Here is a 13,085-nt window from a genome sequence, read left to right as displayed (position 1 = left end):
GTGTGAGTGTGTGACGAACACAAGAAGTGGAGGAAGAAGATGGGGAAACTGCGTGACCCATTGTTCAGTGCACACTGATTCCTGCACAGCATCTGCAGACAGGAGATAAGATCAGCTACACCCCCTCCTTGGGCTTTTTGTTTTTTGAATGTTGTCACACTTAAAGCGCCTCATACGACTAAACACACGCACATGGTATTAATAAAAGCACCTCTGTTCTTTGTTTTAAAAAGCAATGGCTGTTCTAAATAATAATAATAAAAAAACAATCTTTCTCAATAAAGTAGTTTGGTCACTTGAGCCCTTAAATGATAACAAATCTAAATTAAAGGCCTAAAGCTTCTACAATGCATATCGGCCACCACCCTTCATGATAGAGGTTTAGTCGAAGAACATCTAATGGTGAGAAATGACAGAGTCATAGTTGTTTTGATCAAACCTTAAAAATATTCAGCTACACCAAATCTTAGCTCAGTATCTGTAAACTGACTGAATTATTGTCATTTTATTTTAGTTTGTTTATTGTTTTAGGCCTGGTGGCTGTAGTGGTCATATTGAATTGGAGCGTCAAAGTTTAATCAGCTGTAGATGGTTACTTTCTGAAAGTTTCAATAAAATTCATCCAGACATGAGCAAAAACATTATCTGCCTTGGCCTTTCGGCAGCAGACGATAACCAGTCGCCGCTTCAACTTGTAAAATGTTGATATCTGCATTCATTTTGAGCCACCTCTTCAAGGTTTTTCCCCCCCTCTGCTTTCTAATCATTCCAGCTATGAGTGATCTCCTCGCCTCCCTGCACTCAAAGGTTGTGAAACGAACGACGCGGGTTTCACGACGTCTCTCGCGTGTGGGTGTGGAAGAAAAGAAAGGCGGCACCGGCTCGTTCCTTGTACATTTAATGGCAAAGTAACAGAAGGACAAAATAAATTATTTACAACACATCGTTGACATGTAAACACAATCTTTCTGTACAGAGAAATGTACATGCAAAAGTAAAAACGAGTCAGAGTTAAGTACGGACATTCAAGATGACGTTGCTGCAGTCTTTGTCGTTAGGTGTATTCAAAATATGACATGTTTTACATCCTGGGGGTGTAGACCCTCTCTGTACAGCTTTAATATACCACACGCTGACCGGGTTTCCCCCCCCCCCAACACGTCTCAGCTCTGAGGTCAAATCCTTCCAAGAAAGGGCTTCTTGAGAAAAATTTGATCGAGAGATAAACAGCGTTGTTTTTGGGAAACGCAGACCTAGAAATAAAAAAAAAAAGTGACGCAAAATGACAGACTGCAGCCCAAGAAGAGTCGCCCAACCCGACAAATGATGAATAAGTCAAGATGGACTGACGAGAAAAACAACACACGTTCTTTTTGTTTCCGCCACGCCTTCAGGTTTATTTCACGCACCCTGGCACTTCAAGAAAAGTAAAGAAAAAAAGGATTTCTACAACCCTTTAAGCTAAAGAGATCCACTCACTGATGGACTTCTACCAAAAAGAATATGTTCAAAACCTTAAATCTATAATGCAGTCTCCACAAATAACCTTTTTTCTTTGTATTGCTTGGTGAAGATGTAAATAAATTACTATGTCAGAAGACATTAAACGAGGGGTGGGGTGGGGGGGAGAAAAAAATGGCAACGTACACCAGCATCTACCTACAAAAGCCAAACGAACTCACACAGCAAACCACTTTGTGCACAGCTTGAAAAGAGACGCGTGAAAAATCCGATTTTCAGCAAGAAACCACCAAACGATAAGCTCATTATCACACTGAGAATAAATAAAGGAACGCTGCACTTTTTGTAAACACTCGTATCTCTGGCGTCAGCGTGGTCTGCCTTAACCTAACAAGGAAGGGGGGAAAACAGAAGAAAACATAAAATTACAGGATAATAGGAAGGGTAGCCAACTTTGGTTTTGTTACAGAAAATCAAATCAGAACGAGGACAAAAACAAAATAAATAAATAAAAAACAAAACTGAAAGCGTCCGTAAATTTATAGATACACATTTCTATACATTATTTCACAAAACCCTTCATGGTTGTCGCGGTTTTGCAGATATTAATACTGAACTTAATACATAAAAGTTAACACAATACAGACATCGATTGCAGTACCAGGTACATACATGCCTTTGTTGTTTTTTTTTTGTTCTGTTTTATTGTTTGTTTTTTAAGAATACGGCTACAACACAAGTCTTCATAAATAGTTGCATACACGGTAAAGCTGCAACATTGCACATGATGCGAAACACGAGTGCATTTCTAGGGTCTTTTTTTTTTTTTCCCGTCAGTTTGGAGTGAAAATCCAGATCTGTGTTTGGACTCACTGAAGGCCAGCAGACAAAATAGCTTTTTTGTTTGTTTCAGATAAATTCTTCAAAAATCCGTAAAGCAGGAAAACGTTATTTACAACTAAGGCGGATGCAGCTTGATATCTGGGAAAGCTTTGCCAAATATGCGCTTTTTTAAAAATGCTCATTCAAGTCATTTTCTTTTCAGTTTATAAGTGTCACCATCTGAAATGATTCAACCGTTCGAACTGAGGAGGGCTGATGAGGAGAAGCAAACTATTGCACAGAATGTAACCTTAATGTCTCTCCGGAAAACCTGCTTATGGTGGTTCGTTTCTTTTTGTCCTTGCAAAACAGGTGGACCCTGCTGACGGGAGCCCCTGCTGATGAGATCTACACATCTCATTTCTCTTCTCCTCTAGCCTTTGTTTTCCCACAAAAAGGCTTGAACTGAGACAATTCTCCACGTTTCCCCAACTGTACATGGTTTCATTTACAAAAAAAAGAAGCAATCTCTCGTTACAAAAAAGAAAACAGCAACATTTTTCTCTTGTTCGACCGAAAGCAGCCTGAATTATTCCTATTATACAGTTTTTCTTTGTTTAACACTGTCCCAAACGTGAGGTTCGCTCACGGTAGCTTGTTGAGAAATCTCGGTTTTCTCCCTGCTGAGTCAAAGTTTGAAATCTCACACGGATTCCAACGGTTCATTTGTTGTGCAGGCATAGTATAAATATGCCAAAGAAGTTAAATAGGAGGGGGGAGGACGGGGGGGTCAAAGGGTTTATCAGTCAGGCAGCAGCAGCAGGACTTCATGAAGGAGGAGGGGATCTTTGTGTCGCTGAAGGTCTCAGTAGGTTCTGATCGATCGGAGCAGCGCTGGCGGGAGTTTCGTTCTTCGTGTTGTCAGGTGAGGTTGAGGAGGCGGCTCTGAAGGAAGGCCTTCATGGCGCCCACGGGCCGAACGTCGTTCTGGTGTTTCCGCCGCTCGATGAAGGCGATGAGCCTGGAGGTGTCCAGATGCACGCCGCGATGACTCGGCGACGGCGGGGCGTGACGCAGCGCCCCGTATCCGCCGTCTCTGCCCGGTGCGCCCGGAGGAGGCCGGAGCCACGGCTCCTGCAGGCAGGACGCAGCGGGGGGCCGTCGCTCTGGCTCGCCCCGGAGCAGCAGGCAGACAAAGTCCCTGGCCGCGGGGCTCACGCCCTGGAAGTAGTCCTCCGGGAAGCTGAAGTCCAGGTGGCAGATGTTCAGACACGTCTCCTCCAGGCTTTCGTCCAGGAAGGGGGAGGCGCCGCTCAGGAGAACGTAAGTCACCACACCTGCAAATCATCCGGGACACAAACACAAACACACAATGATACCTCAGGAGCTTACTTCTATCAGATGCAGATGTTTTGAATTTGCAAATAATCCTATAACTATACCAGTCCACAAAAGTTTAGGAGCCACTTGTTTTGCACCTGGATGGTTTTACTAACATGCAATCAAGATATTAGTCTTCTAGCTTTGTTATTGTTATGTTAAATTAATTCTGATGTAAGTTCTTAAAACTTGAGAGATTGCGTGCCCTCTAGAAATATAGATAATCAGAAAAAAATTATTAAAAAAAGGATGTCTGATATTTCCTGGAAAGCAAAACAAAACAAACTTTTTTTAATAAAGCAGAGACACTGATAATAGGTCACATTTAGGAGCCGAATTTACTATAAAAATAGATGTTTTTAAAATGTACAGCTGTCAGCTTTTATTTGACCTATTTGAAGTGCACTTAATTGCTTTTAAAGCATTTATATGCTTTAAAAACACTTAGAATTAGCCATTTTTTGTGCTACTCGTGGCAGTCTTTCTCTAAAAACAAAAGAACTTGATTAAAACCTTTTTAGTAAGATTTTTTGAGGAAATCATCAGGATCTTCTACACTCATATATCATTCCAAGTAAAAAAATAAAAAACACAAATGAATATAAACTGTAGCTCAGCATAGGCGGATGTGCTCTAGGATGCATATATATATATATATATATATATATATATATATATATATATATATATAGAAAACTTAAGTCCTACATGCAGCATATATTACACTGGTTCTCTACAGACCTAAGCTCCAGAGGTCAGACATCAGAGAGGCAGGCTGACCCAGGACCAGTTCAGGAGCGCAGAACTCGGGGCTCCCCAGCAGAGGATGGATGTAGGAGGAATGAGGGTTCAGCTGAGCAGCGTCGCCGAAGTCCGTCAGCTTGATTACAGGCTGAGAGGAGACATGTTCCACCACGATGTTCTCAGGCTGCAGGAACACGAGGAGGGGATTTAATACAGAGAACTATCTCCAAGCTACAGACTCAAAATCACAGCCAGGTTAGAAGATTTGAAGACATGTTTGACTGCTGTGATGAACATTTATAAAGAAGAAACACGGTTAGATAGCGGCTGATGCAAGGATGGAGAGTGTCAAACTGATGAAAAGATGCAACAAAATAAAAGAATGTCTGTTTACTTTGACGTCCAGGTGAGCTATCTGCCAGCGGTGCAGGTAACGGAGAGCCTCAAGAATGTCTCGGAGGTATAGCGCCACCTTCTCCTCGGTCAGGTTTCCCCAGCTCACTATGTAATCAAGGAATCGCCCCTGGTCTGCCCTGATGGCAGAAACAAGCAGCGCATTAGTGCCCTCTGAAGTCCCGGGGACATTCAGTTTAGACTTCTCAAACAGTGTGGAGTCTTCTGTACTCACATCTCCAGGACAAGGACGTAGCTGTTGGCTGTCTCGTACGTGTCCAGAAGTTTGACCAGGTTGGGATGGTCCAGGGTCTGCAGGAGCCTGATCTCCTGCAGCACCTGCTCTCGACGCAGCAGCTTCTTGTTGACATGCTTTGCTGCAATGGTGCGTTTACTCCCTCGCTGGTCACACCTCTTAGTCACTGAGAAGCGGCCCCTGCAGAGAAGAGAGCAGAGTTCCTGTGTTACGGTGTCAGTACTGATTCAGCAATCACACCCTTGCTTTCCTGTTTTTTTTATTATTCTGTTCTTTTTCTTTTTTTGCATTCTAAGTACTTCTGCATATTGAGTACTATTTTAACAATTCATATAGCAAAAAGAGTCAGCTCATTCAGCAGATGGTGGCTATGCCTTTTGGTTTGAGTAAGTTTTATACTTTTCAGAATATTTCATTTTATTTACAAAATTTTTCCTTGTAGAAATTCATTGAATTGTGAATTGACTGAATTCACACTGCATGAGTACAGACAATGAAATTAGCTTCAAACCCTGCATAAGTGTGTGTGTGTGTTTGTGCTCTTTCTCAAATTAAAGAACTTCCAGAAGACAATGCACACGCTTCGGTTTATCAGATCAGTTTTTATCTATATTTGTGCACCACTCTGTGCAACGATGGTACTCTGCAATGGGGCAACTTTCGATTCAGCTGAATGCTTGTTTGTCTTTATCCGTCATCCTACAGAATTGTTATTTTTATTTTCAGCAGGACTGCACACAATGATATGGGTGTAGCAACAAATGTTTGATCAATTCTGCAGCTCTAATTTCATGACGTGGGATTTGCTTTAGAACAGTCCGCTTTGCATGAATCTCAAAAGGTCTCTGTCATCCGGTAAATCTGGTAGAGCTGAGAAGTGTTTAGCTCTGATGTGTTCAAGCAGCACGACTTCGGGTGAAAACTGAAAAGAGGATTTGATCAGTGGTGCCTTACCTTCCGAGTTCAGTAATCTCTGTGTAGTAAGACTCGAAACTACTCTTCCAGATGTCTTCACTGCCATCATCGGGCACTGCAGAGGACATTCAGTATATTAAGTATCCAGAGTGCCAGTAATACGGTAGAAAAACTACTGAAACTGTGTCATGTAGTAGACTGACAGATGAATAAAACGAGGTTTATTCTCACCAGACACTGTGAGGCTGGCAGAAGAGGTGACGGTGCCGGCTATGTTCGTGGCCACACAGGTGTACACACCGCTGTCCTCGAATGACACCCCCAAAACGTGCAGGGACGCCTCTCCTGTTTCACTGCACCCAAAAAATAAATGAAGGGGAGCAAACTGTTAGACAAAATAGAAATATATACAGCAAATGAGTTACCAAATGAAGATTAGTGCTTTCGTTTTTGCTTTGAACTTTCTTATTTACCAACATTATATTTGAATTTTTACATGCTTTTTCTCTTTGGTTTTTTTCCAAACTGAAGTTCTTTGTAAGACATCTACAACAGGTAAGATATTAAGTATTTCTAGCATTTCCATACAACCCCATCTCATAAGATTTGAACTATTCCTCACAGACAATAATAATCACTCTAAACCCAGCATCAAAACCACCATTAGCTGAACCTTTGGACTTATGTCCCACACAGAGAAGTGGAAAGTTTGGACCGGTGCAGCAACAACGATCAACTTGTGCTACTAACACGATGTAGCTCTGAGACGTTTGCACCTGTATGTTATGCTGTAGTGTCCATCGTTGCTCAGGATGTTGTCGTCGGGTCCACACCAAGAGACCGTGGGCCGAGGACGACCACATACTTTGCACCTCAAGATGACATTGTCGCCGCTCTCACAGGACGCATCACTGAGGGGAATGAGGAACTCTGGTGGTGCTGGAAAAAAGTCCCAAGTAATGAGTTTTAAAGTTAATTAACGTGAAGATGCAAAAAATATATATGTAAAATTCATATGCTTACGCTATGAATTGCTATATGCTTAATTCAAATCAACTTACCATCATAGATATAGTTGGGATTCAGAAGCTGAAGTAAAAAAAGTAATGTACATCAAATTAGATTTTTTTTTGGATTGATTCAAATGTAATAAAAGGCAGAGGATAAATTGGTGAGAACACAACCCTCCACCCTTCCTACCTTAACAGACACCTTGGTGGCCAGGTTGTCCTGAGACTTGCGGTAACCGTTCTCCAGTTTCCTGACCTCCTTGTCTCTCTTCTCAGACTTTCGGCGGATACGCAGCGCTGTGTGCCATGACAAGGATTTTCTAAACCAAAGCACAACAACAAAGAGAGAGTTTTCAGTTCGCACACAGCCAGTTGTCCTACATTCGTCCTGCACCGGGGCTCCTGTTATCTGTAAAACAGGCCCTTACTTGATGGTTCCTTCAGGTAGCTCGGGTGTGACGGAGGAGGAGGTGTGTCCTAACACAAAGCCAGGGATCCAGCCCTCAGCAGCAGGGGAGTGCTCATTGGCGGCCCGGTACACCAGGAACATGTTCTGCTGGTTGCTGGCAAGCATCTGGACCACCTCACCCTGCACCACACTGATCTCATCCTCCTTCACTGCCACATAGTCCTGCGTCACCAGCATGGTGGACACGCTGCTGCTGCTGCTGCTGCTTTCACTCTGCTGGAGAAGGAGAGTGTGAAACTTAAAGCACAAAACACAGATTGACGTAATGACAGGAAACAAAACAATAAGAAACACGGAACTAAACATAACACACTTCTGAACATGCTGCTCACCAATCTAATCTGTTCAGTAAAGGGAAACACAAAAACCAAATGGCACTGCCCTTTGTTTAATGCAAGCTGCAACAAAAGCAGATTTCTTTTTGTTTTTTTTTACTTGCATAAGTATGAAGAAATTTTGTTTAAAGTGATAGTAGAAATGTTTTGATGTGGTGTTCTGTGGAAAGGTTAAGAACAATTATTATCTTACCTGCTGGAGATAGCTTTTTGAACAACCTCAGATTGGAGAAACAGAGTTTAATTCCTGACTGGATTGACGAGCTAACGGCTAGTTCAAGCGGGGCCAAGATCTTAAATCAACTCCAGTCTAAAATATTCCACAGCAGTTCATGGGAACATTGTTTCAAAAACCTTAACATTGACATCAGTTTCACATTTCAGTTATTTAGAAAAGCTTTATGGCTATTTGCAAGAACAAATAGTGGCAGCAGCAGCTGGCTGGAGCAGCCTGAGGCACATCCTACAGGAATATTAAAACATGTCTGTGATAATAATCATGTAAAGCAAAACTGATGGTGATGTAAAGATTTATAAAATGTGAACCGCTGTAATATTTTTGGGACTGCAGTTGTTTTAAGACAACAGCAATCCACTTCAGTTTGGCCTGTTAGTCTGATCAGAAGTAAACTCAATTTCTCCAAAGTGAGGTTGTTCAAAGTGCTATCTACAACAGGTAAGATACTATTTGTTCCTTACCCTTTTCACAGAACTCCACTTCAAAATATCTGAATAATCCCTTTAAATTATTACTGGAAATGTCATGAAGGAAAAGTGATGATTTCTCAGGTCAGAGATGCTGAAATGCAAAACTTCATTTTTCAATTGACAGAATGAAGTTAGAGTTAACACAATAATTAAGCAAACACATAGAAGAGAGTTTCAGAAAATCAGAGTGAGTTATTTTAGATGGCAAACAGATTTGCTGCAATGTTCAGAAAAGGCTGTCCAGCAGCTCAGTGATCAGGGAGATCACTTGGGATTTATTACAGGAAAAAAAAAATGAGTGAAAAAAGAGAAAAGGTGATTTTAGTGCTAACACACACCGAGGAAAGAGCATTTTCAAAAGCGGGTACAATAGGTGCTCAGTGAGTCAGATCTGCACTGTTAGTAAACCCAGGGAGAGCCTGAAGACTCCTCTTCACACGCGGCCGGTGAAGTTAGTGCACACAGTTAATCTTCAGTCAGTGTTTCAGTACTCGTTGCATGTACAAGCCATTCTTAGAGCGAGCAGCAGGGTGGCTGACTGACAGCCGGTCAGTGACGGAGGGGTTAGTGAGTAGTGAGGAGCTGCCTGAAGTCTGGGCTTCAGTTGGACCTGGATCTTACCCCATTGCTCTGGGTGGAGTTTATGGACTGCTCGCTGGTGGAGGAGCAGGTGCTCATGCGGTCTACATCCTTACTGTAGCTGGAGTTGCGATGGTAGGACAGCGTCCCAGCACTTGCTCTGCCCAAAGAGTCACTTCCACCACTGGTGTCACTGGGGAAGGAGAACGAACCGGGCCTGCTGGCAGGAGATGGGGGCATAGGGGGAACCACAGCCCAGAAAGGGTTCACTTTGTGAGTCGGGCTTGAAGGGACACATGGTTCCTTTCCTCCTCTGGGGGTCTGAGGTGAAATAAGGGGGGAAACGGTCCCGACTCGAGAGCTTTTGAGAGGAAAACTCAGAGGAGCCACTGTCATCCGAGGGACTGCGGCTCTTTGTTGCTTCTGGTTCTCTTCGTACCCCCCTAGAACCTGTCTGAAAGTGCCGTCCTTACTGTCTGGAGGCTTATTACTGTTATTACAGTTACTTCCATGAGAACCATCCAGCCTCTGCATTTTGGGCCCCTCGGAGGCTAACGGCTCGCCATTTGTCGTGCTGTCTGAGTAGGGGTAAGAGGGATGGGGGTGGCACGGTGACCACATACCTGCTGATCTGTCGGGCCCCTCGGGGCCCGGGGGATGGTGGTGGTGAACGGGCTGGGGGAGGCGTGAGGAAGGCTGCGGGATGCGGGACGGTCGGGAGCGAGGGCCACAGAGGGAGGAGGAGTTCCCCCCCGATCCTCCAGAGCCACCACCTCCTCCTCCTCCTCCTCCCATGTTGGAGGTGTTGTTAGTGCTGCTACCTCCAGGGAGCCCTCCTGTACTGCTGCTACTGCTGGGGGGTCCGCTCTGTCCTCCCCCACCCACATGGTTCCTCTGGTACTCTATGGGTGATGTTAAAGCTGTGGGACACACAAAGGGAATGATTTCCCTCCTGTCATCCAACTGTTTTATTGTAAAATGTGCATCAAGACCAAAACAAATAATAATAATTTACTCATATATGGTTCTTCTGCATTCTTAAGCTATATTCCAACTACAGGACAGAAACAAGATGGCAGCTTTTTGCAGACAGTGAGCACAGCGTCTTACCATTGAGAAAATTGCGCTGGTTTTCCAGTATCTGGCTGACCTGGTGGACCCAGGCCTGACTGACGGCGGGACTCGTTGAATGGAAGGTGAACCTCTCCAGGTTTCCACTGGAGGACCTGGAGATCAGTGTAAACTTGCAGGGATCATCTGTGTTTTCCTCCAGGCCCAAACAACTCACCTGGAGACAAAGTTAAAACACATTCACGTTAGCTCAACATCAGCAGTTTGGGAGCGGGGAGCTTAGATCTGCCTCTGTCAGGACCTTTAGTGAACTTCATTGAGCTGCACTCACCTTGATGCTGTTCTTGAAGAGGTAGCCAGGAGTAGAGAAGCCCTTCTTTTTGTCCAGAGGCTCGCTGAAAATAACTATCTGCTCGAACAGGAACACTCTCCTCTCCTTCATCCTGGACAGGAGGCCGCCGTCTTGGTCGGAAACCATGAAGGTGTCCTGGAGGAGCAATCGGCCCTGAGCCACAATTTTACCCTGAGTCAAAAAGGCAGAAAGAAAGAAAAAAAACAACAACAGAGATTTTATGTTGGGCTAGATAAATAACTTCACCTTAGAGCAAAAAACAGAAAAGGAAACACTAAACTAGCAATGTCTTAAAAAACGCTCTGAAAAATAAAATATAAGAATACTGACCCTTAGTGGTCAGTGTGTTTACTATAAATTCATTTATACAAGGTAAACCCTTTGCGTTATTATTCTGTTTCGCGGTTTGTAGACTAATCATACGATGAGCAAACTTACATCAAAACCTTGAAGCCGCCCAACATTCATCATGTCATTGCAGCGCTTTGGGACCACACACATCACTTCTACAGCTTTCTGCAACAAAACACGGGAGGAAAAACTGATTTTAAGACAAAGTGCTGGCCTGAGAGTCGACATGGAATTTAAATTTAGCAACCATAATTACAAAAGTAGTTATTTTTAGGTATAATGTACCTCTAGTTCTGTTGTGTCCGCTCCTGCTTTCTTAGAAACCTTCAGGAGATCCTGTTAAAGAGTTAAATGTAGAGTACTGTCATTTTTGTTGTTCAATAGCATTTTTCATTAACAACGGTTTATTATTATTACTACCTTCAGTAGTAGCTGATACTTCATGATGCGTTGAACTGGTTTGATGAGCAGATCAGTGATCTGCAATCGGTGTCCTAACCGCTGCTTGAGGTCCTGATGAAAGACAAGAATATGTTAACATTTCTAAGACAGAATGGAGATCTTTTATTTTTCCGCATGCATGAAGTGCAAAGTTGCAAAATAGACTTACTTCAAAGTAAGTGTCAATATATTCTGACACAATGTGCTCCGATTTCGGCTTGTTCTGGCAGTATACAATGTACATGTGCAGCCTCCGCTCCTGTAGTCCGAGCAAAACCAGGACAAAAATAACAAAACAAAAAAAGGATTTAGTTCACTATTCAGGAAGAAATGCGACAAGTTTAACAAACTCCTGCATGCAAGACATAAAAGAACAGTTTCTACCTGTTTGATAAATAAAGGAGCGAGTCTGTCCGGATCCTCCAAACACTTTTCAAGCTCTCCCAGGAAGAAACTATAAATCGATAAAGAAAAAAAAAAAAAAAGATTTCACCTTGCTTTGTTCTGCTGCTTATAGCCTGAAGCAGGGAGAAAAGTATTTTTAGGTATAATATATGCAGTAAAGAGCGTACTCTTTGTGCCAGTCATAGATCTGATGGATGTTTCCAAAGACGATTTTATCTTTTCCTCTCATGTCATCTGGAACTCCTTCCTCTTTCATCCGGCTCATGTAGCCCTAAACATAGGAGAGTCAACTCATCTGTTAAACCTGCAGAATATATTAACTACAGATCTGTCTAAGGCTTCTTCTTCTTTTGTTTTTTTTTTACCTCCACAACCGAGCCTAAGTCTCTGACATAGTCTCTTTCGGTCTCCACCAGCTCCAGCATCACATAACTGAGCAACAGAAAAAATAATAATAAAAATGAATCACAGCTTAAGCTCAGCCATGAATGTTCCATAAAAGAATAGGTATGAGGGGAAAGTGTCACCAAGAGATTCGAGCAGCTTTTGTTTATCAACACACAAGGCCTTTAACTCACTGTCTCCTCTTGAGGAAGCCAGATTTGCGCTCGTCCACCTCGTCGATGGGTGAGGAGGAGGAGAGGAGCGAGTTATCAGACGGGTTAAGGGAGGGGGAGCTGCTGTCGCCTTGCTCCACCGACAGAGAACTGGGACGGTCCTCCAGTGACTAAAGAAGGCAAGAAGAGGAGAAACAGAAAAGGAGTTTACAAAAAAAACTCCAACTCCCTACTGTATGTTTTGCTTCTTTATCATCAAACCGAAGCATGTACTTCATTTAGGACAGTGAGCAATGTCCCGCTTGTTGGAACAGAGGACAGCTGGGATAGTTAGTCAGAGTCCTGACAGATGACAAGTAGGCTTGGATTCTCTGTGACCAACACCAGGGGAAAAAAGTGTTTGCATGCACATCTATCGCAATTATTCTGCGTGCAAGTGTGCCACATTTACAAGTACTCCTGGGTGTTGTTGATGACTTTCTAACTCACCATTTTGCTCTTCACCAGCTCCTCGATGGCGCTGACCAGCTCAGCAGCGCTCGGCGTCTCTGAACTGCTGGGCCGAGCGGACAGCCGGGACGCAGACTGAGAGACACAACAGAAACGGTGGAAACAATGAACAAAGGTTCATTAAAAAAGAAAAAAAAAGGCATGACTAACTGACGTGCTGCATGCAGACTGAAGTCTTTCTGAGGCACACAAAGGTTTGGTAAAGAATACTTCTGTTGTTGCGCATGTTTACAATTAGGGATGCACCAATTAACCAGCTGGTGACTGGAATCGGACGGTTTCCAGCTTCGATATCGATCAGCTGATCTGACACGCAAAATAAAACA

At 43.3% G+C, this 13,085-nt stretch overlaps 1 protein-coding gene across 4 annotated transcripts in view; it reads right to left on the bottom strand.

Annotated features, from left to right (window-relative positions):
* Nucleotides 1-882: 882 nt before the first annotated feature.
* triob (trio Rho guanine nucleotide exchange factor b) overlaps nt 883-13,085 on the bottom strand; it is a 106,512-nt gene continuing 94,309 nt past the window's right edge. The window contains exons 40-61 of one of the 4 annotated variants that reach the window (XM_017409926.3): nt 12,739-12,834; nt 12,271-12,419; nt 12,058-12,124; nt 11,860-11,963; nt 11,672-11,741; nt 11,457-11,546; nt 11,267-11,359; nt 11,132-11,182; nt 10,934-11,011; nt 10,475-10,666; nt 10,183-10,360; nt 9,115-9,992; nt 7,410-7,663; nt 7,172-7,301; nt 7,033-7,060; nt 6,748-6,910; nt 6,203-6,324; nt 6,011-6,086; nt 5,036-5,236; nt 4,802-4,940; nt 4,405-4,591; nt 883-3,620 (exon numbers count right to left, since the gene is read on the bottom strand). In XM_017409926.3, the coding sequence (XP_017265415.1) occupies nt 3,205-3,620; nt 4,405-4,591; nt 4,802-4,940; nt 5,036-5,236; nt 6,011-6,086; nt 6,203-6,324; nt 6,748-6,910; nt 7,033-7,060; nt 7,172-7,301; nt 7,410-7,663; nt 9,115-9,992; nt 10,183-10,360; nt 10,475-10,666; nt 10,934-11,011; nt 11,132-11,182; nt 11,267-11,359; nt 11,457-11,546; nt 11,672-11,741; nt 11,860-11,963; nt 12,058-12,124; nt 12,271-12,419; nt 12,739-12,834 (3,762 nt within the window). In that variant the 3' untranslated portion in view covers nt 883-3,204. Of the gene's footprint in view, nt 3,621-4,404; nt 4,592-4,801; nt 4,941-5,035; nt 5,237-6,010; nt 6,087-6,202; nt 6,325-6,747; nt 6,911-7,032; nt 7,061-7,171; nt 7,302-7,409; nt 7,667-9,114; nt 9,993-10,182; nt 10,361-10,474; nt 10,667-10,933; nt 11,012-11,131; nt 11,183-11,266; nt 11,360-11,456; nt 11,547-11,671; nt 11,742-11,859; nt 11,964-12,057; nt 12,125-12,270; nt 12,420-12,738; nt 12,835-13,085 lie in introns of those variants that run through there. The other 3 variants (XM_017409924.3, XM_017409929.3, XM_017409928.3) reach the window with 3 other exon arrangements.

The sequence above is a fragment of the Kryptolebias marmoratus genome, linkage group LG16 (genome assembly GCF_001649575.2).
Source record: "Kryptolebias marmoratus isolate JLee-2015 linkage group LG16, ASM164957v2, whole genome shotgun sequence".
In the NCBI taxonomy this organism is placed as follows: Eukaryota; Metazoa; Chordata; class Actinopteri; order Cyprinodontiformes; family Rivulidae; genus Kryptolebias; species Kryptolebias marmoratus.
The sequence above is the reverse complement of the archived record's forward strand: the minus strand, read 5'-3'. Positions and strand labels throughout refer to the sequence as shown.